Source organism: Ranitomeya imitator, chromosome 2 (genome assembly GCF_032444005.1).
Source record: "Ranitomeya imitator isolate aRanImi1 chromosome 2, aRanImi1.pri, whole genome shotgun sequence".
NCBI lineage: Eukaryota > Metazoa > Chordata > Amphibia > Anura > Dendrobatidae > Ranitomeya > Ranitomeya imitator.
The window spans coordinates 336,035,835-336,057,937 of record NC_091283.1 but is presented as its reverse complement, the minus strand read 5'-3'; the positions used below and the strand labels follow the sequence as shown (position 1 = coordinate 336,057,937).

Sequence of the window (22,103 nt, the reverse complement as noted above, 5' to 3'; positions counted from 1 at the left end):
CTGTCATCCCCCCAAACCCTTCATAACATTACTGTATAATTTCCCAGCCGTGTCACCTCTCCAGTCAGCAGCTCAATCATCTTGTAGGCGAGTTCAAGGATCTTCTGGTCATTGATGTCCTTATGTATCAGTAGGTGAGGTGGAGGCCCCGTGATTGCGCTCAGGGGTCTTCCCCATCCCTCAGACACAGGGTCCTGACAGCGCTCACTAGAGGTCTTCTTCACTACAGTGTAATCCTGGTTATGGAGAGACACATTAATAAATATCACTACAGACATTTCCAGAGTTCTCACCTCTACAGTTCTGTCCATCTGTTATTTCCATAGATAAGAATGATGTAATGTGAGGTCATCAGAATCTCTCACCTCTCCAGTAAGCTGGAAAAGGATCTCTAGGGTGAGGTGTAATATCCTATCTGCCATCTTTTTCCTGTCCATATCCATCCTTGACAGGAAATTCAGAAAAATTCTCTTAATATAGAAGATCTTCGATGAGAGGATCCGATATTGTAGAGACCTGAATGAGAAGAAGAGGAGCTGATGTAGCATCATAAAAATCCTCAGTAATAATTACATTACTTGAGATAATAAGGGGAAACATTCAGAAATAGAAGAACAGTGCTTCTATTTCTGATTGCTGGGATTTTCCAAGAGGGTTCCTTGGACTTGGAACGAGCGCCCCAATCTAGTGAGTGCTGTCAGCTTTTCTCTTTATAAATAAGGGGAAATATATCAGGAGATAGAACATGTAGATGTTGTATTCTCTAGTCTTGTATGGACTGGAACACAAGCTGAATTGCTGACTAAGTTATCTCCTCCATGCTCGCAATCACTGGCTATGTTACTCACTGCTTCAGCAACTGATTAGCTGTAGGAATCACAAGTTTGTTAGGATTGACCAGGAAATATAGAGACTGGCGGGGCCCAAGCAGCAATGGTAAATTTAGTATTTTACACAGGGTCGGACTGGCCCACCAGGATACCGGTGAAATGCTGATGGGCCCCAGAGAGGAGGAAGAAAAAAAAATATTTAGGGACACGGGCCCTTTAAAACTGAATGAGGCAGAGGTGGGCGCATGCATGCAGTATGACCCACCGCTATGACCAGGGCCAGCAGCACCACCCGGCAAACCCAAATAAGCGCTGGGGGCCCTGGGCAAACGGGGGATGGGACATACAGTTTGGGGGCTGTGAGTCGGGGGGAGCCCGATGCCTGCGTGGGCATCGGGGCCCCTCCTAATACTCACATCTCCTCATTCTGACAGCTGCAGTGTCTTCAGTGATGACTCTGCGACGTCTCAGGGCAGAGGATGCGATGACGCCTCTCTGTCCTGAGCATTGCAGAGTCGGGAGAGACGCTGAGTACACAGGACCTGCGGTAGGAACGGGAGAGGATTTTATTTTTTTTCCTTATGTATGCAGCATTACATGGGCCCCATGATGTGCTGTATGGAGGAGCAGGGGGCCCATAATACTATATGGAGGAGCAGGGGGCCCTTAATACTCTATGGAGGAGCTGGGGGCCCTTAATACTCTATGGAGGAGCAGGGGGCCCATAATACTGTATGGAGGAGTAGATTGCCCATAATACTGTATGAAGGAGCATCGCATGGGGCCCGTGATGTGCTGTATGGGGGAGCAGTATATGCAGCCCGTGATATACTGTACGAATGAGCATTATATGGGGTCCATAATACTGTAAGGCGGACTATGTGGTTGCCCATAATAATGTATGGCGGACTATGTGGTTACCCTTTACTGTTAGGGCAGTGAGAATCTGGAATTGCTTGCCTGAGGAGGTGGTGATGGCGAACTCAGTCGAGGGGTTCAAGAGAGGCCTGGATGTCTTCCTGGAGCAGAACAATATTGTATCATACAATTAGGTTCTGTAGAAGGACGTAGATCTGGGGATTTATTATGATGGAATATAGGCTGAACTGGATGGACAAATGTCTTTTTTCGGCCTTACTAACTATGTTACTATGTTACCCATAATACTGTATGGCGAAATATATGGTGCCCATAATACTGTATGGCAGACTATGTGGTTGCCCATAATACTGTATGGAGGACTATGTGGTGCCCCTATATTGTACTATAACTGTATTTTGTATATGTGCATCAGGAATCATGGCATGTTTTAAAGGGGCACACTGATACTCTTTCGCCAGAGGCCCGTAAAAACCTGGAGCTGACCCTGGTGACAACGTACATCAAGATGAATGCCAGCTGAAAATATGACAGGGCACTCTGCTCTGTGACAGGCCATGCGTCGACATCACATAGCAGTTTTGTTAAATGACTCCTGCAGTCTTTGATAGGCCGGCAGCCTTTCAATGTTACTGCTATGTGACGTCAATGCGAGGCCTGGCAGAGAGCAGAGTGCCCTGTCACAGCGGCAGTGGGTAGCTATTGTAACAACCACACCAAATATAAAGCCACAAGAAGATGCCGGAGAGAGCAAGAAGGTGAGAAGAATCCCCTTTGTGATTGGGCAAGGCCCAATCACAAAGTGGCCATAGGGGCAGACATAGAGGCCCAGGGAGGGGACGTTATTAAAGCGGACATAGGGGCCCAGGATGAGGACAATATTACTGGAATGGGCCCAGGATAGGGACCTGATTAAAGTGGACATTGTGATCCAGGAAGGGGACATTAAATAAAGGGGCCCAAGATCTGGCACATTATTAAATAAAGGGGTGACAATTACTGTATGGAGGTCAGGATGAGGAACATACATTATTGTTTTATGGTGGCAAGTGGGGACATAATTACTGTAGGGGCCAACCAGGGGACAATTATTACTGCTGTAATTTACTTTTCAGGTTACTGTCTTACATGCGGGAGAACAAAAGGGGTCCTGCTACTGTGCAGGGGGCACTGTCTTTTTTTTTCTTCATCTGACAGTGTAGAAGTTGGGGAAAATAGTGGGGAATGTGCTCTGGAAGCGATCAGCTATAGATAGCTGTGTTATTTTCTGCAGAGACGAGTCCTTGCTGGAAGAAGTGATGATGGTCTTCACTGGATGAAGATGAAAGACTTCAACTACAGACGTCACCAGTGAGTCAGTGTGTTACATGTACACTTACACTATATACTGTATACTGTGTATAGAGCTCCTCTGTATAATGTCACTGGTGATCACTGTATTATCTGTACACTGACACGATATACAGAGCTCCTGTGTATAATATCACTGGTGATCGCTGTATTACCTGTACACTGAAACTATATACAGAGCTCATGTGTATAATGGCACTGGTGATCACTATATTACCTGTTGTGAATTCTGTGGCAGAGCTCCCTCCTGTGGTCACAAGTGGTACTTCGGCTGGTTCTCTCTGTGAGCTTCCGTTGGTGGAGGAAAGTGGTACTGCGGCTTCTGAGTTTCCTTCCTTAGGTGATGTGGTGAAGTCGTTAGGTGCTGCTCTATTTAACTCCACCTAGTGCTTTGATCCTGGCCTCCAGTCAATGTTCTAGTATTGGACCTGTTTCCTCCTGGATCGTTCCTGTGGCCTGCTGCTCTGCATAGCTAAGTTCCTCTTTGCTATTTGTTTGCTGTTTTTTTCTGTCCAGCTTGTCAATTTGTTTTTTACTGCTTGCTGGAAGCTCTGGGACGCAGAGGGTGTACCTCCGTGCCGTTAGTTCGGTACGGAGGGTCTTTTTGCCCCCTTTGCGTGGTTTTTGTAGGGTTTTGTGTTGACCGCAAAGTTACCTTTCCTATCCTCGCTCTGTTCAGAAAGGTGGGCCTCACTTTGCTAAATCTATTTCATCTCTACGTTTGTCTTTTCATCTTAACTCACGGTCATTATATGTGGGGGCTGCCTTTTCCTTTGGGGTATTTCTCTGAGGCAAGGTAGGCTTATTTTCTATCTTCAGGCTAGCTAGTTTCTCAGGCCGTGCCGAGTTGCATAGGGAGCGTTAGGCGCAATCCACGGCTGCCTTTAGTGTGGTTGGAGAGGATTAGGGATTGCGGTCAACAGAGTTCCCACGTCTCAGAGCTCGTTCTTGTTTTTTGGGTTATTGCCAAGTCACTGTATGTGCGCTGATCTCTATGTCCATTGTGGTACTGAATTACCTTTCATAACAATTACCTATACACTGACACTATATACAGAGCTCCTCTGTATAATGTCACTGGTGATCACTGTATTACTTGTATACTGACATTATATACAGAGCTCCTGTGTATATTGGCACTGGTGATCCCTGTATTACCTGTACATTGACACTACAGCTCTAGCAAAAATTAAGAGACCACTGCAAAATTTTCAGTTTGTCTGATTTTTCTCTTTATATGTATATTTTTGAGTAAAATGTAAATTGTTCTTTTATTCTATAAACTACTTACAACATTTATTGTCTGAAAATGAGAAATGGTCAAAATAACAAAAAAATGCATTGCTTGCAGACCTCAAATAATGCAAAAAAAAAACAAGTTCATAATCATTTAGAAACAAGAGTGCTCAGGAAGAGTTCAGAAATCAATATTTTGTGGAATACCTATTATTTTTAATCACAGCTTTCATGTCTTTTGGCATGCTTTCCACCAGTCTTTCACACTGCTTTTGGGTGACCTTATGCCACTCCTGGTGCAAAGATGTAAGCAGTTCTTCTTTGATGGCTTGTGACTAGGGTTGAGCGACTTTTACTTTTATAGGATCGGGTCGGGTTTCACGAAACCCGACTTTCTCAAAAGTCAGGTCGAGTGAAATCGGCCGATCCTATAGAAAAGTCGGGGTCGGCCGAAACACGAAACCCAATGCAGTGCATTGGGTTTCTAATGGTTCCCAGGGTCTGAAGGAGAGGAAACTCAACTTCAGGCCCTAGGATCTATATTTAAGTGTAAAATAAAGAATTAAAGCCTTCCTTCCTTAGAATCAGCGTGTGAAAGACCTTAGATGACCTCACGGCTTGTGATTGGTCGCGCGACCGCCCATGTGACCGCTCACGCGACCAATCACAATTCGCGACATCACCGAAGGTCCTTCAAGCGCTGATTCTTAGGAAGGAAGGCTGCCGGAAAGAAGCAGGGCGCGTCCGAGGGTGAGTATATAACTAATAGGAATATACTCACCCTCGGACGCGCCCTGCTTCTTTCCGGCAGCCTTCCTTCCTAAGAATCAGCGCTTGAAGGACCTTCGGTGACATCGCGGCTTGTGATTGGTCGCGTGAGCGGTCACATGGGCGGTCGCGCGACCAATCACAAGCCGCGACGTCATCTAAGGTCTTTCACGCGCTGATTCTAAGGAAGGAAGGCTGCCGGTTAGTACCAGGGCGCGTCCGAGGGTGAGTATAGCAATATTTTTTATTTTAATTCTTTATTTTACACTTAAATATGGATTCCGATACCGATTTCCGATATTGCAAACATATCGGAACTATTCAGAAGATCGCCGACCTCATGGCCGACCCCACACAGGGGTCGGGTCAGGTTTCATGAAACCTGACTTTGCCAAAAGTCGGCGACTTCTGAAAATGGCCGACCCGTTTTGCTCAACCCTACTTGTGACTATCCATCTTCCTCTTGATTACATTACTGAGGTTTTCAATGGGGTTCAGGTCTGGAGATTGGTCTGGCCATGACAGGGTTTTGATGTGGTGGTCCTTCATACACACATTGATTGACCTAGCTGTGTGGCATAGCGCTTGTCCTGCTGGAAAAAAGGTCCTCAGAGTTGTGGAACATTGCCTGAGCAGAAGGATTCAACTGTTTTTCCAGAATAAACTTGTATGCGGCTTGATTCATACGTCCTTCGCAAAGTTTAACCTGCCCAATTCAAGCCTTGCTGAAGCATCCCCAGATCATCAACGATCCTACACCAAATTACACAGTGGGTGCAAGACACTGTGGCTTGTATGGCTCTTCGGGTCTCCGTCTAACCATTGGACGACGAGGTGTTGGGCAAAGCTGAAAATTAGACTCATCAGAGAAGATTACTTTACTCCAGTCCTCTATGATCCAAACCTTATGGTCTTTGGCAAACTTCAGCCATGCTCTCCTTTGCTTATCATTGATGAAAAGTTTTTTTCTAGCTTTACGTGACTTGAGTCCCACCTCTAGGAGCCTGTTACGAACTGTTCTTGGCGTGCATTTCACCCCAGCTGCCATTTGCCATTCCTTTTGTAGGTCACTTGATGTCATCCTGCGGTTGCTGTGTGACATTCGAATAAGATGACGGTTATCCCGGTCAGTGGAGAGTCATTTTCACCCTCTGCCGGTCTGTAGCTTTGTTGTCCCCAATGTCTGCTGCTTGACCTTGTTGTAATGGACTGCTGTCTTTGAAATTTTAAGGATGGAGGCAACATGATGCTCACTGTGTCCCTCTGCTAGTAAAGCCAGAATTGAGCCATTCTTTTCCTCCCTCAAGACTTTTCTTTTCAACTCCTTTGTCATGGTTAAAAGTTATTTTTTTATTCCTATTACTTTTGGGATATTACTAGCACTTGTTTTGCCATCCACTGTGTCCTATTGCAAGATGATTGTGAACACCACAGCAGTGTTTTTTTATACATTCGTTTGTTAAATAAGATTTGGTTCAAGTGATCACCTAATCAAAAGCACATTAAGTACAATTAGGTGTACTCTGGTTGGAATTCAAATGACACTGGAATGGAATGGCTGTCATACATGTAGAGAAGCTCATTTTTATAAAACTGTGCAGTTGTCTCTTTATTTTTTCCAGAGCTGTATTTACAGAGCTTCTGTGTATAATGTCACTGGTGATCACTGTATTACCTTTACACTGACACTATACATAGAGTTCCAGTGTATAATGTCACTGGTTATCACTGTATTACCTGTACAATGACACTATATACAGAGCACTTGTGTATATTGTCACTGATGATCACTTTATTTCCTGTACATTGACACTATATACAGAGTTCCTGTGTATAATGTCACTGATGATCACTGTATTATCTGTACACTCCTGTGTATAATGCCACCAGTGGTAATATTAGTGTTATTAAAATTGTGGTTTTTATTAATGATCAGTATTGTAGTACTCTCATTATATGGTGGTAATATGTGATCTGGTCATGATTTGGTGGCATTTCTCTTGTATGTGTAAGTATTTAGCAACTATGTGGTCTGGTCATGATGTGACTGCATTAATCCGCTGTATGTGGTATTTTTCGGTCACTATGTGGTCTGGCATGATGTGTGTGTATTAACCAGCTGTATGTGGTATTATCCAGTCACTATGTGTTGGTAATATGTGTCTGGTCATGGTGTGGCAGTATTTGTCTACTGTATGTGATATTATTTGGTCACTATGTGGTCTGTTTATAGTATGGCAATATTTGTCCCCTGTATGTGATATTATTCAGTCAATATGTGGTGGTAATATGTGGTCTGGTTGTGGTGTGGTAGTATTTGTCTCCTCTATGTGGTATTATTTGGTCACTATGTGGTCTGGTCATAGTGTGGCGGTATTTGTCCCCTGTGTCATTATTTGGACAAGGGTTCATGCCCTGCCCTCTCAAGGTTAATTGTATCTGGCCTCCTTTTGGATCTGGGAGGGATATTTATACCCACTCTGAACCTGGATTCCTTGTCAGTTATACTTTCGTTCTGTCTGTGTGTCTGACCCCCTGGTGTGCGTGTGCATACAGTGTTTGTTTGACTGCTTTCTTTGGTTTGGACCCCCCAGCCTGGCTGTTTTGACTTTGTCACCTCGCATCTCGTTCTGTACTTCATTGCTTGGTTCGGCTTTCTGGTCTCCTACTTTCACCTGACTATCCTTCCGCCTCACCCCCAGTACCTTATTGACATCCTGGTTTTGACCTCGCCACATTTGACTTCTCTCTGGCGCCGTCCGGCTCCCCAACACTCCGGCGCCTGTCTCCAGCCTTGGCCACTCCTCCTCAATCACGTGTTTCAGGTCCTGCTCACTGCTGGTGAGTTCTCCGCCGCTCTGCTCGTGTCTTCCTTACTGCGGTGAGCTGCCCGCCTTGTGGCAGGTACACCCAGGGTTCGTGACAATATAACTGTCCGCACATTCTCTTCCCATCTGGTCGTGAGGTGGGGTGCTTGCTGTTATGGATCTGGTACGGGCTCTCTCAGATCAAGTAAGTGGGCTCTCTCAGTTAATGCAGAAGCTGTCTATGGAACAGGAAGCCCTGGCTCACTCACATCTACTAGTGCAGAGAGATGTGGCAGGAGCTTTACAAGGTCCTGTTCCGTCAGGGACTTGGGATGGGGGCCCCACTGATGTGTCTCTCGTGGACCCTCAGAACCGATAAAATTACTTGACATTTTATGGGGGGGATAAAAAGTTGTTTAGGGTTTTTAAAGAGGGATGCAAGTTGTTTTTTGAGTTACATCCCCGTGCTTCTGTAAATGAAAAGCAGAGGGTGGGGATTGTTATGTCCTTGTTAAGGGGCTCCACAGGCATGGGCTCTCTCTCTCTCTCCCTCCGTACTGGAATGTGTGTTGGTGAATCTGTTTTTGAGGGGGGCACATTTATGATGAGCCTGATAGAATGTGCCTGGCAGAGGATATGTTGATGAGTGCGACACAGGGAAAGCACTCAGCAGAATGGTTCTGTTCAGAGTTTAGACACTGGGCCGCTGAAGCATCCTGGAACGATACCGCCCTGAGGGAGTTGTTTCGCAGAGGCCTGTCCAACAGTCTACGGGACACTCTGGCATTTCATCAGCCCCCCAATACTCCGGAGGACGTCATGACTCAGGTTGTCCGCATGTACAGGAGGCTCTGTGCCAGAGGAGTGATGCGGCAAGAGTTTCCATTATACTCCAACCTGAGTGACATTGCGTCCGACCCTGAGTCCATGGAGGCTGGGGCGATCTTGTTGAAGGAAAGAGAGAGAAGACGCCATAGAGACAACCAACTATGCTTTTACTGTGGAGCCTCTGGCCATTGGAAAAAGGACTGTCCCTCCTATCCTTCAGCCAAGTCATCGGGAAATGCCTTATGTCAGGGTAATGATCGAAGAAGTTGCCCATACTACCAGGTACATTTTCCTCACTTGCTAAAATTCTTCCTTCAGGTAGATTTGGAACTTGCTGGCGGTCCTGTAGTGACCACTGCCTTTGTTGACTGCGGTTCTACTATTAACCTGATTGATGCTTGGGTGGTGACTCTTAATAAGATTGGCACAGTCGGGCTTAAAGATCCTGTTAAAATCATGGTTATTGACTCCACTCCTCTCACCCGTGATGGAATTTGCTCTATGTCTGAAGTTTTTTCGCTGAAAGTGTGTCTTACTCATGTGGAAAAATTAAGTTGTTTTGTTTGTTTTGTTCTGAATAATTTTCCTGCAGATCTGGTATTGGGGATGCCTTGACTTCAACATCACAACCCTATTACTGATTGGGTCACGGGGGAGATCATTCAGTGGGGATGTAAGGTTAACAGTTTGTGTTGTAACTTGGAACCTCTTGTCACCCCTGAAAAATCTGTGTCAGTGTCGCCTGTCGGTCTGGAGGGTATTCCGGAATACCTAAAGGACTTTAAAGATGTGTTTTCTGAAAGTGAGGCTAAGGCTCTTCAACCACATAGACCTTTTGATTGTGCCATTGATTTAGTTCCAGGAGCCAAGTTACCCAAGGCTTGTCTGTTTAATTTCTTCAGGCCAGAGCGTCAAGCCATGAAGGAGTACGTCACCGAGAGTCTCCGCAAGGGGCATATTTGGCCTTTTGTTTCACCTGTGGCAGCGGGGTTCTTTTTTGTAAAAAAAATGGTGGTTTGCGGCCGTGCCTCTACTTTCGGGAACTGAACAAGATTATGGTGAAAAACACGTACCCTCTTCCCCTGATCTATGTAACCAACTCACCGAGGCCAAATGGTTCTCTAAGCTTGATTTACAGGGGGCTTATAACTTTATAAGGGTCCAGGAAGGGGATGAATGGAAAATGGCGTTTCTAATGACTGAAGGGCTGTTTGAGTACTTGGTTATGCCCTTTGGTCTCACTAACGCTCCTGCTGTTGTTCAGAATTTCATTAATGTTATTTTCTCTGACCTAATTGGGCGTTATGTTGTTATCTACCTGGATGACATTTTGGTGTACTCGGCGGATAGTGAAACTCACTTGCACCATCTGCATATGGTTCTTATGAGGCTCAAGGAGAATCATTTGTATGCCAAATTGGAGAAATTTTAATTTTTCGTACAAGAACTGTCCTTTCTGGGTTTAATTGTGTCAGGGGAGGGATTCCGCATGTATCCTAAGAAGGTACAGAACATTACAGATTAGGTGCAGCCTCAAGACTTAAATGGCTTGCAGTGATTTTTTGGTCTTTGCTAACTTCTATAGGAAGTATACTAAGGGTTTTTTCACAGGTGGTAAAGCCTTTGACGGACCTTTACTCTCAAGGAGGCTAATGTGAAAGATTGGTCCGTGGATGCGAAAAATTGTTTCCTGTCGTTGAAAAAATGTTTTACTTCAGCTCCTGTGTTGGTACAACCCGATCCATCAAGGCCTTTTATCGTGGACGTTGAGGCTTCTGAGGTGGGTGTGGGGGCAGTTTTGTCTCAGGGTCCTTTCACCCTTAGTAATCTTAAGCTGTGCTCCTTCTTTTCTAAAAAATGTTCTTCTGCTGAGAGAAATTATGATGGCGGCAATAGGGAATTGTTGGCGGTTAAGCTGGCTTTTGAAGAATGGAAACATTTCCTGGAGGGGGCCATCCATCCCATCACAGTTATCAGTGATCATAAAAATTTGGCCTATATCGAGTCTGCCAAGAGATTGACCCCCAGACAGGCTCAGTGGGCGCTTTTGTTCTCGTTTTCATCTTACTATCACATTCCGCCTGGGATCTAAGAATATTAAGGCTGATGCTTTATCCCGAAGCATTGATTCTGTGTCCCCTCATCTGATTTACAGAGAGAAATTCTGGAGGCCCAAACTCGGGTTCCTAGTAATAAACCTTCAGGTAAATTGTTCATACCTGAACCTTTCCGTCTCAGTCTCCTGCAAGAGTTTCATGATTCTGTGTTAAGTGCTCATCCTGGGATTGCAGCTAAGCAGGGGGCAGTCGTGATGGGTTTCTGGTGGCCTTCCTAGTGGTCCAATCGGAGCCGCTACAGGACCTGAGCATGTGACCCCTGACCTCAAATGAGAGGTTGTCCCGTGGGCATGCTCAGTAGAAGAAAAGCAGGACTTTGTCCCAGGCACATCTGCTCGCCGCTGATCAGTGCTGGTAACAAAGGCTGAGTCTGGAAAGGCAGCAGTAACCAAACGCACAGTATCTGCTTGAGCCATATGCTGGGATCGAAGTCTCTGCTGAGCAGGCTCCACTGCGGTTGGAGAGGAATGGGAGACCGCAGCGGACATGGTTGGGGATTCCCCTTGTACAGCGGCAGGAACTCGACACCTAACATTACGCCCCCTCCTAAGGCCCCCATCCTTGGGCCTCGCTACGCTCGAAAGGCAGCAATGAGCGGAGGAGCCTGAATGTGCTCAACAGGTTCCCAGGACCTGTCCTCTGGGCCATGGCCCTTCCAATCCACCAGATAGAATTTTTTGCCACGTAACAAACCTTACACCCAATGATAGAATTCACTTAGTAATCGACCGTGGATGAGCCTGATGTCCTGACAGATGACTTAGAGAACCGGGACACGTGAATGAGTTTTAGTAGGGATACATGAAAGGTGTCGGCGATACCTAGGTGTGGAGGAAGAGCCAACCGGTAGACCACAGAATTGACTTGTTCCAAGACCTTGAAAGGACCTATGTAGAGAGGCACAAACTTAGTGGGCTCAACTCGCTGCCTGATGTTACGGACGGAGAGCCACAATAAGTCGCCAGGACCAAAGAGCAGAGCGCCGGTGTGCATCGGCAGAAATCCTCATTCTCTCATTGGATGGCATCCTGTGTGCAGTCCCAAATGTCACGTGCCTCCATCGCCCAGTCTGCCACCCTAGAATCGGTGGATGACACGGGCATGGGCACAGGGACACGCGGATGCTGGCCGTAGTTAAGGAGGAATGGGGTCTGCCCAGTACAGCGTTGTTCAATGCAAATTCCGCACATGATAGCAAGGATGCCCATTCATGCTGCCTGGTGGAGACAAAATGTCGCAGGTATGTGACCAGAGTCTGGTTGGCTCTCTCTACCAACCCATTTATCTCGGGATGGTACGCAGAAGAGAGATTCGGCTCAATGCTGAGTAAACGACAGAGCTCTCTCCAGAACCGAGACGCAAACTGGGGACCCCGGTCACTGACAATTTTGTCTGGCATACCGAGTAGGCAGAAAACATGTTTTGATAAACAACGCCGCCAAGACCCTTGCAGATGGTACCCATCGAAGAGGCACCAAGTGCACCATTTTGGAAAAATGATTGGTGACTACCCAGACAATGGTGCAGCTACGACACTTGGGTAAGCCCACTACGAAGTCCATCCCGACCATCTCCCAGGGCCTGTCTGCCACCGGCAGGAGGTAAAGTAATCCAGTAGGCCGTTACCGAGAAGACCGATTCTTCGCACAGGAGACACAAGCCCGAATATAGTCCCCGATGTCACGTGCCATATACGGCCACCAGTACATCCTCGCCAGAAGCGCAGATGTCATCTTGGTCCCAAAATGTCCTCCCACCCTGGACAAGTGAGCCCAAGAGAGAACCTCCGGTCGCAAATTAGGTGGAATGAATGTCTTGCTTGGGGGCAGAGACTAGCGAAACCGGAGCCACAGTTCTCTGGGTCTCTGAAGGAACAATAAGCTGAGGCTCCTCGTCCTCCAATTATACATCGGAGCGGGAGAGAACGTCAGCACGAATGTTCTTTTCCCCGCAGAGAAGATGGAGAGTAACTGAAATGGAATGAAACTGAAGCGGGAGAAGAACAGGAACCATCTAGCCTGGTGAGAATTTAGCTGATGGGCAGTCTGTAAATATACCAAATTCTTGTGGTCAGTGTAAACTTTGAAGGGAAAACAAGCCCCCTCCAGGAGGTGTCTCCACTCTGAGAAGGCCAACTTCATTGCTAGCAACTCCCTGTCCCCGATAGAATAATTCATCTCCGCCGGTGTAAAGGTCTTAGACAAAAAGAAGCAAGGATGCTTCCGACCTTGAGCATCCTTTTGGAATAGGACTGCTCCAGCACTGACGGACGAGGCATCCACCCCCTTCAGGTGTTTCACAGGAATTTTTGGAATGTTTAAAAAAAATGAACATTTAACTTTTTTCCCAAAAAAGTTACTTCAGATACAATTTGTTTTATTTTACCAAGGGTAACAGGAGAAATTGGACCACAAAAGTTATTGTGCAATTTGTACCGAGTACGCTGATACCCCATATGTGGGGGAAACCACCATTAGGGCGCATGGTAGGGCTCGGAAGGGAAGGAGCGCCATTTTGGAATGCAGACTTTGATGGAATGGTCTGCGGGCGTCACGTTGCATTTGCAGAGCCCCTGATGTACCTAAACAGTAGAAACCCCCCACAAGTGACACCATTTTGGAAAGTAGACCCCCTAAGGAACTTATCTAGATGTGTGCTGAGCACTTTGAACCTCCAAGTGTTTCACTACAGTTTATAAGACAGAGCCATGAAAAGAAAAATTCTTTTTTTCCACAAAAAATGTTTTTTAGCCCCAGTTTTGTATTTTCCCAAGGGTAACAGAAGAAAATCCACCCCAAAAGTTGTTGCCCAATTTGTCCTGAGTACACTAATACCCCATATGTGGGGGTAAACCACTGTTTAGGCGCACGACAGAGCTTGGAAGGGAAGAAGCACCGTTTTACTTTTTCAATGCAGAATTGGTTGGAATTGAGATCAGAAGCCATGTCGCATTTGGAGAGCCCCTGATGTGCCTAAACAGTAAAAACCTCCCATTTTTAAATCCAAACCCTAATACCAACCACACCCATAACCCCAACACATCCCTAACCCTAATCCCAAGCTTAACCATAACCCTAACCAAACCCCTAACCCTGACACACCCCTAACCAAAATCCCAACTCTAATCCAAACCATAAACGTAATCCAAACCCTAACCCCAACTCTAGACCCAAGACTAACTTTAGCCCTAACTCTAATGGGAAAATGGAAATAAATACTTTTTTTATTTTATTATTTTTCCCTAACTAAGGGGGTGATAAAGGGGGGTTTGATTTACGATTTATAGCATTTATAGCGTTTTTTTACAGCCAGTTTTTATGTTTGGCTGCTGTCACACGCTAAAAGATGCTTTTTATTGCAAAAAAAATAGTTTTTGCATCACCACATTTTGAGAGCTATAATTTATCCATATTTTGACCCACAGAGTCATGTGAGGTCTTGTTTTTTTTCACGATGAATTGCCATTTTTATTGGTACCATTTTCGGCACATGACATTTTTTGTTCACTTTTTATTCCAATTTTTGGGAGGCAGAATGAACAAAAACCTACAATGCAGGAATTGCTTTTTTTATAATTTTTTTTTATACCGTTCCGTGTGTGGTAAAATTGATAAGGCAGCTTTATTCTTCGTGTCAGTATGATTGCAGCGATACCTCACTTATATCTTTTTTCATGTTTTGGTACTTTTACACAATAATAACTATTTTATAGAAAAAATTATTATTTTTGCATCGTTTTATTTTGAGAGCTATAACTTTTTTTATTTTTCTGCTGATTGAGCTGTATCGTGGCTTGATTTTTGCGGGACAAGATGACATTTTCAGCAGTACCATTTTTATTTAAATCCATCATTTTGAATGCGTTTTATTGCACTTTTTGTTCGGCGGTATGATGATAAAGCATTGTTTTTTGCCTCGTTTTTTTACGGTGTTCACTAAAGGGGTTAACTAGTGGGACAGTTTTATAGAGCGGGTCGTTACGGACGCGGCAATATCAAATATGTGTACTTTTATTGTTTTTTTAGTTGCATAAATAAATTGATTTATTGGAAACATTTAGTTATTTATTTTTCTTTATTTGGGGATTTTTAAAAAAATATATTTTTATACATTCTCATTTTTTTTTTACTTTATAACATTGTCCCAGGTTGGGACATCACTATATCATGTCAGATCGCTGATCTGACACTTTGCATAGCACAGCGTCAGATCAGCAATCTGACAGGAACTTAAGGAGGCTTGCAGGCTCCTGTTCTCAGCAGGTGCTTGTAAGCCACCTCACTGAAGGACCTGGAAGGACCCCGCGGCCATCTTGGAGCCGGAGGTCTCCATGGAGACTGCCAAAACAACGCGATCGCATTGCGTTGTTCCGGTGGGAGAGCGCCTCCCTGCGCGACTGTTCTGGCATCAGAGGGGTTAAATGCCCACAATCGGCTCTGGCACCAATCGTGACAGCTGACACCCGTACGTGCTCACCGTGAGACCGCAGTGATCGTGCCTCCGTACTAGTACTGTGGCTGGCAGAAATGCAGTTCCTGTAGTGCTGTACTAGCACGGCGCACGTCGGGAAGGAGTTAATGCAAACTACCGTAATTGTACATCTCAGATAAGGTGGCGCACAGTAGATGTGCAGCAGCCGCCTGTGTTTTACAGTCGACGCTCCACAATATCGGGGATAAAGGCTATATGTTTGCATATAGCTGTAGGGTGTGCCCCTAGGGTCAATTCCCCCTGTGGACCCCAGACATCCCAGTCCGACCCTGATTTTATGACATTCTATCTTCTTCCCTGACATCTACTAATAAAACCTATACATTTTAGGCCACATACAACAAGCAGTTTCTTCCTCGGAGTCGGCAGCTGAATACGTTCCTCATAGACTCATCTTCCATAACGCTAATTCTCGTCTCATTTACCGACAGTGGAATCGGCATTAGCAATACTGCAGGAGATATTCATTACACGTGACATGAGAAATAACTACTTCATGATGAGGGCGACAGCTTCATTTTCTACTATGGCTCTAGAAACATATTTGGCCAGAGTCCATCACTGAATCCATCACCATCGGCCGTCTATATGAATGTTTCCCGTCTTCCCTGCACTGTAATCACGTTAGATCTCATGTCTGATTCACACACAGAAGTTTGAGGTTTTTATAAAAGATTTTTGTAAGAACAACAAGACAGGAGTTATATGATGCCAATGTCTCCATGTACAGTGGCTTTTTTCTCTGGATATGATTTTTGTTAGCATTTTCTTGTAGGTTTCCTGACCCTGGTATTGTCGAAGCTTCTTGGGAAAGAGGGAGATACCCCCTACTGACACTCTTACCATCCCTTACCTTTTTTCCCCCAGCGCGACCACCCGAACCCCTTCTCCCAATTAAGACAGAGACAAGAGTTTCTTTGGAATTATGTAGGCCACAGCAGCCTGTTTATTAAACAAAAACAACGGTTAACAATTAATGTAAAAGCATACATTTCAAAACTAGGGGAAGTCCTTGGAGCCCAAAAGAATCTGGTGATTTTAACCATACCGCGAACATAACTCAAACCATATTTTACTCCCAGCCGTTGTAAGCCTGGCTCGGGAGCACCAAAAACCCCGCAAGAGGGTTCACTGTTCGCGGTAAAAACATGAGATCCGACCACCCCTGCCGGAACTCCCCACCACCAATCACCAGATCCAAAACATAATAAACTTCAGAACAGAGGAGCCATATACCTATGGACCCCCCAAACCAATTTCCACCAACTCCAAGGACTCCCCCCAACCGCCACAACGAGAGGCCTTTGAAAACCTTAAAGGCCCGAGACCCCACCCGACCGAAAAGCTATGGCCTTCTCAATGCCCTCCTGTAACCCGAGAGCCCAAAAATCCATTCCTACAGCATTCAAATGCACGCCGTCCGCCAACCAATACTCCCCATTTCCAGATTCCAATTCAAAATGTCTGACCGCCGCACCCCCATTCCTAACCACAAAGGCAGACACCGCCCTGTTCACCTTTATGCGGGCCTTATCAATTTTTTGCAAAGACCGCATGTGCTTCCACCGTTTCCGCGGCACGATTTCGGACCAGACGACAGTCAATCCCGGGTACAAAACCCACAAACGTAAACAGTCCTGTTTGATGTCTCTAACCAACTCCCGAAAAGGTCGGACCCCAAGATCGTTACCCCCCACGTGCAAAACCAAAACGTCGGGAGCTCTGTCCAGTCTCACACTGTTCTGGATTTCCCGCAACACGCGATTCCAGGCCATACCCCGAAAACCGAGCCACCGGATGACTGCGACGCTTCGATCAAATCCGAGTTGCCTGCCCTCCGTCTGAACGTCGGCTCGCAGAGCTCCCCAGTGCACGTACGAGTGTCCAAGAATCCACACCAATAAACCTTGGTGACCTGGAAAACAAACACAAACTTAACAACTGTCCCCTACTGCAGCAAAACGCTCCATAAAGCCTATAAAACCCCATCGACCACCCCCTGTGGCCGCACATAACTTCTAAAGCGGTTGGAGCGCCACCTACCGATCCTACGAATGGCGGAATCCTCCAATCCCCCAATTGCCGCTTCAGTTGCGGCACCTATCCGGAAGGAGTGAGGGGCGAAACAAGCCCCATCCAACCCCACCGAGGAAATCGCCTTTTTGAAAACCGCCGTGAACTGGTATCGAGACAAGCAGGAACCATCCTGGTGACATAACAATGCCCCATCCCGCTTAGGCTGCAGGCCCCAAAAGTTGCTAAGGCAAGAGACTGGACACATAACGGACCCCGCAACTGAGCCCACCACAATTCTGCTGCCCCGCCCCTCCTGATCCGACTTTGACCTTCGCAACCATAACTCCACCTGGCCCCAGCCAACAATACGTCCCTGGCCAATAAACCCCCCGGCCCTTTTTTGTTTGGTGCCACCAACTCTCCTACTCTAAAGGCCCCAAAAAAGGCCAATGAAAAGGCCAGCCGAAATAAACAAAGCTCAAAAAACGAAGAACACAGTGATGACAATGCTTCGCCCAATTTTTCCAAAACGTTAAAAGACACCGGCCTCCTAGAATCTGTTCCTCTGGGCCGCCGCCTAAAACCTCTTACGGCCCTCTGCACCAAAAAGGACTTGGTGATATCGTCCTGACCCCGCAATTTGCAACCAAAGGCCAGGGCCGCCATGACTCTTGACACTTTTGCGGGAGACCAACCCGCTGATGCCCCCCGGCTCAACCATGACAACAGGATCCCGATCTGATCCTGGTAGCTCCACCCACCAGATTCCGCTGCTAGCAAAAACTCCCACTCCCGCCAAGTTGCCTGATAAGCCTCCCAGGTTCTGGGAGCCAACGACGCCTTAATCAATGCCTGAGCGTCCCGGACACCGCTAGCCAAAGTTCTGGAGGGCACTCCAAACCGACCATCTCCGCCTCCGGGGCCAATGACCGAAAACGATCGAACTGCAAACGAGAAAGAGAGTCAGCGATGGAGTTATGAACTCCCGGCACATGCGACGCTGTGACATGCGCGTTCAAATTCAAACACAACAGCACCAAACGCCGTAACACGCAAACCACCGGCGGCGAAGATGCAGACAAACTATTAATCGCGCAAACCACCCCCATGTTATCGCAACGAAAACGAACACGCCTGTTCCGAAAATTATCTTGCCACAAGTGCACCGCTACCAAAATAGGGAAAATCTCCAGGAGAGCAATGTTACGAACTAAACCAGTAGAAATCCAACTCGCAGGCCACTTTGCCGTGCACCATTGCCCTTGGAAATATGCTCCAAAACCCGAACCTCCGGCTGCGTCAGTGAATAATTCCAACGACTCGTTGTCAATCACGCCCGCCATAAACAACGACCTACCATTATATGACTTCAGGAACTCACTCCACACTGCCAAATCCTCCTTGTGCTCAGCTAATAACCGCACAAAATGGTGAGGAGCCTTAACTCCCGCCGTAGCGCTAGCCAACCTCCTAGAAAAAACTCGCCCCATTGGCATGACTCGACAAGCGAAATTAAGCTTACCGAGCAGAGATTGCAGGTCTCGCAAAGGCACCTTACGCAGGCGACCAGTTCGCACAACGTCTTCCCGTAGGCCTGTCAATTTGTCCTCAGGCAAACGAAACTCCCACCGCACGGTATCGATGACTATGCCTAAGAAACACAAGCACGTACTCGGGCCTTCCGTCTTACCCGGTGCCAGCGGGACCCCGAACCGCGAAGCCACCCATTCAATCGCATTCAAAATCCTTGCACAGCAATCGGACCCCGCCGGGCCGATGCACAAAAAATCGTCTAGGTAGTGTAGGACCGCATCGCAACCAGACACGTCCCGTACCACCCATTCCAAAAAGGAACTAAACGCCTCGAACAGAGCACAAGACAGCGAACAACCCATGGGCAAACATCTGTCAACAAAAAATTTTTTCTCCCAAAAACATCCAAGAAGTCTAACGCTAGACGGATGAACCGGCAACAATCGAAAAGCGGCTTCTATGTCCGTCTTTGCCAACAGGGCACCTTTTCCGCATCTCTGCACCCAAGCTACCGCTTCATCAAACGATGCGTAAACCACCGAGCACAAATCAGGATCAATGCCGTCGTTCACCGACCTACCCTTAGGATACGACAGGTGCTGGATAAGGCGAAATTTTCCCGCTTCCTTCTTAGGGACCACCCCCAGAGGGGAAACAACTAAGTCCTCAAACGGAGCATGGTCAAAAGGGCCAGCCATGCGGCCCAAAGCCACCTCCTTACGTAACTTCTCTGAAACCACCTCAGAGTGTAACAAGGCTGAATGCAGATTTTTCCTAACAACGGGAACCACAAAAGGAGGTGCTGGAATAACAAAACCTTCCGTAAAACCGGACAGTAACAGTGCCGCCTTTTCCTTATCCGGGTACCTACTTAGATAAGGGACCATCCTTTCCACCATCACCGGAGTCTCCCCCATGGGAATTACCTGGACCTGCTTTTGCCTTGCCCTTCTTAAAGCATTTTGCGGCTCCGTGGGAGGAACCACTGCAGTGGGAGCACAAATGTTTAAATCTACAATTGCTTCCAAATTTGCACTGTCCCTCATTAAATTGCCAGCAGACACCCAACTTCTGTCCTCCTGCCTGACCGGCGTTGCCTGAGGAGCTCCCTGCACCGGACTGAGATCCATGGCCGGACCCACCGGCCCCCCCTTGAAAGGGATGGCCGAACTTGTACTGCGCCATCACGCGCAACCAGAGACCAATATCTTTCTGGTCCCACCTAATAGCCGGCCGCACAGCTTTTCTCTGCCTAAACTGCTCATCGTATCTCAGCCACGCCTGACCGCCATACACCCTATGAGCCTCACTGATGGAATCCATGTAGCAAAATAGCCCCGAGCAATTCTCCGGAGCCTTCTCACCAATAACACTGGCCAAAATGGCAAAAGCTTGAAGCCAATTAGCAAAAGTCTGGGGAATCAAACGCCAACGCCGCTTTTCTTCCTCCTCCTTTTTTAAATCCTCCTTCTTCCCCTTGTCAATGTTAAATTTCTCCAAGGGGAGCAGTGAAAAAATTTCCACGTACTCATCCTTACTAATCTTTTCCCTGACCTCTTTCTTAAGATGCGCCCCCAACGGGCCCTCAAAACACACGTATACCTCGCCGTGCGCCCTATCATCTAAGTGGACCCTACACTCCTTCTCCTTCTCAGTCTGCACAGAAACCGAAACTGGCTCCGCAACCTCGGCCTGCGCTGCTGCTGCACTAACCGGACTCCGTGTTACACCAGACCAAGCACCCAAAAAACCCTGCGGAGCCACATCACGATCCAATCTAGCTAGCAGGTTCTGCACATTAACCAAAAGCTCCCGCACCCCTGCCGCTTCACCGCCGCCTGCTACCCCTGCCGCAGCTACGCCGCTAAGCGCTCCCTGACCACCACTAAACGCAGGCGCACTAGCATCATAAGAACAAGCACGAGACACAGACGCATACTCACCGGGCTGCAAGGGATCTGTGGTCCCTCCAGCCGGAGTGCTGGTATCCGGACGTCCACGAACGGCCCAATCCGCCACCGACCCGTCCAACGATGTGCCTTGGAGGTGTCCGTCAGACCCGCTGCTCCCGGACGCAGCTGGCCCGTGGGACACTGGATTCGGACTCCCCGCGATGGGGGGAGACGCCGCCTGGACCGGCGAGGGCACATCTTGCTGACCGGCGCCAGCCGCAGTCCAGGCCGCCGTAAGAGGCTGTCCGCTCCAAGGCCCTGGAGCAGGGGGACCCCCCGCCACTGTAGTAGGGGCCGACCCAGCGCCGTCCTGCCTCGGGCCGCCCGCCCCGCTTCCATCCACCGCTCCTCTGGGCCCCGCTCTCACCGCCGAGGCAGACCGCGCGGCGGAACCGGCACCGCCGCGGCCTCCCGCTGCTCTAGGCCCCAAGCGCTGCCCGGCGCGTCTTGGCTCCGCCCCCACCGCACCACGAGGTGAGGGCCTAGCAACTGCCGCTGCGCCCCCCCTGGCAGTCGGATTCCTCCCAGGCCGGGGCCTACTCGCCGCTGCTCTTACCGGCGCCCGGCCTGGAGGGTCCCGGGAGGGGCTCCTACGCCTGCGGGGGGCGCTAGGCCCAGGATCCGGCGATAGGCGCTCGGGGGGCCGTGTCCGCCGAGCCCGCCGATCAAGATGGGGGACCGCCGGCGGGGATCCGCTGCCGCCGGCGCCGCCGTCCAGCAGGTGGGCCACCTGCGCCTCCAGCCATCCGGGAGGCCGAGAGGCTGCAGCCGCCCTCAGGCTCTACAGCACAGCGTCCACACCTGACATGCTGCTGCTTTCAGTGCTGGTGAGCGGGAACTGACCGGCCCCCGCCCCCTGACACTTCCCTAACCCTCTCTTCAACTATCTCCCCCGCCCCCTATACTGTTAACCCTTTCAGCCCCACCCCCTCCTCTCCAACCCATTGTCATGCTGGCCTTCGCTTAGCCGTGGGGGGGGAGGGGGCGGCTCACTCCGGCCTGTCCTTTATATTACATGAAAAACATCCAAAAGAAATTGGGGATGGAGGTACTGTGAGAACACTATAGTGTGTGTGGGAACCAAGAATGTGTCACCGTACGGTATCAAGAATTGGGTTATGTGAGGATTTAATATCTAGTACAGGGCTGCCATCAGGGCATTGCTGCCTTGACTCCCACATCGGCCCCCTCTCTTCTGCTAACCGGGCCCCAGAGCAGGATTCTGCCTGTGCAGAAACTGAACCTGTAACATGGTGCAGGATGGAAACACATGGTGCAGGATCATGGCTCAGGATA

The 22,103-nt window shown here is 48.0% G+C and overlaps 2 protein-coding genes across 2 annotated transcripts in view; both read right to left on the bottom strand.

Annotated features, from left to right (window-relative positions):
- LOC138666502 (zinc finger protein 721-like) overlaps nucleotides 1–22,103 on the bottom strand; it is a 513,630-nt gene that overhangs the window by 381,674 nt on the left and 109,853 nt on the right. The window lies entirely within an intron of this gene.
- LOC138663614 (oocyte zinc finger protein XlCOF6-like) overlaps nucleotides 1–22,103 on the bottom strand; it is a 38,325-nt gene that overhangs the window by 5,689 nt on the left and 10,533 nt on the right. Inside the window, exons 2-3 of the mRNA XM_069749885.1 lie at nucleotides 366–516; nucleotides 57–236 (exon numbers count right to left, since the gene is read on the bottom strand). Coding sequence (XP_069605986.1) covers nucleotides 57–236; nucleotides 366–516 — 331 coding nt within the window. The remainder of the gene's footprint in view (nucleotides 1–56; nucleotides 237–365; nucleotides 517–22,103) is intronic.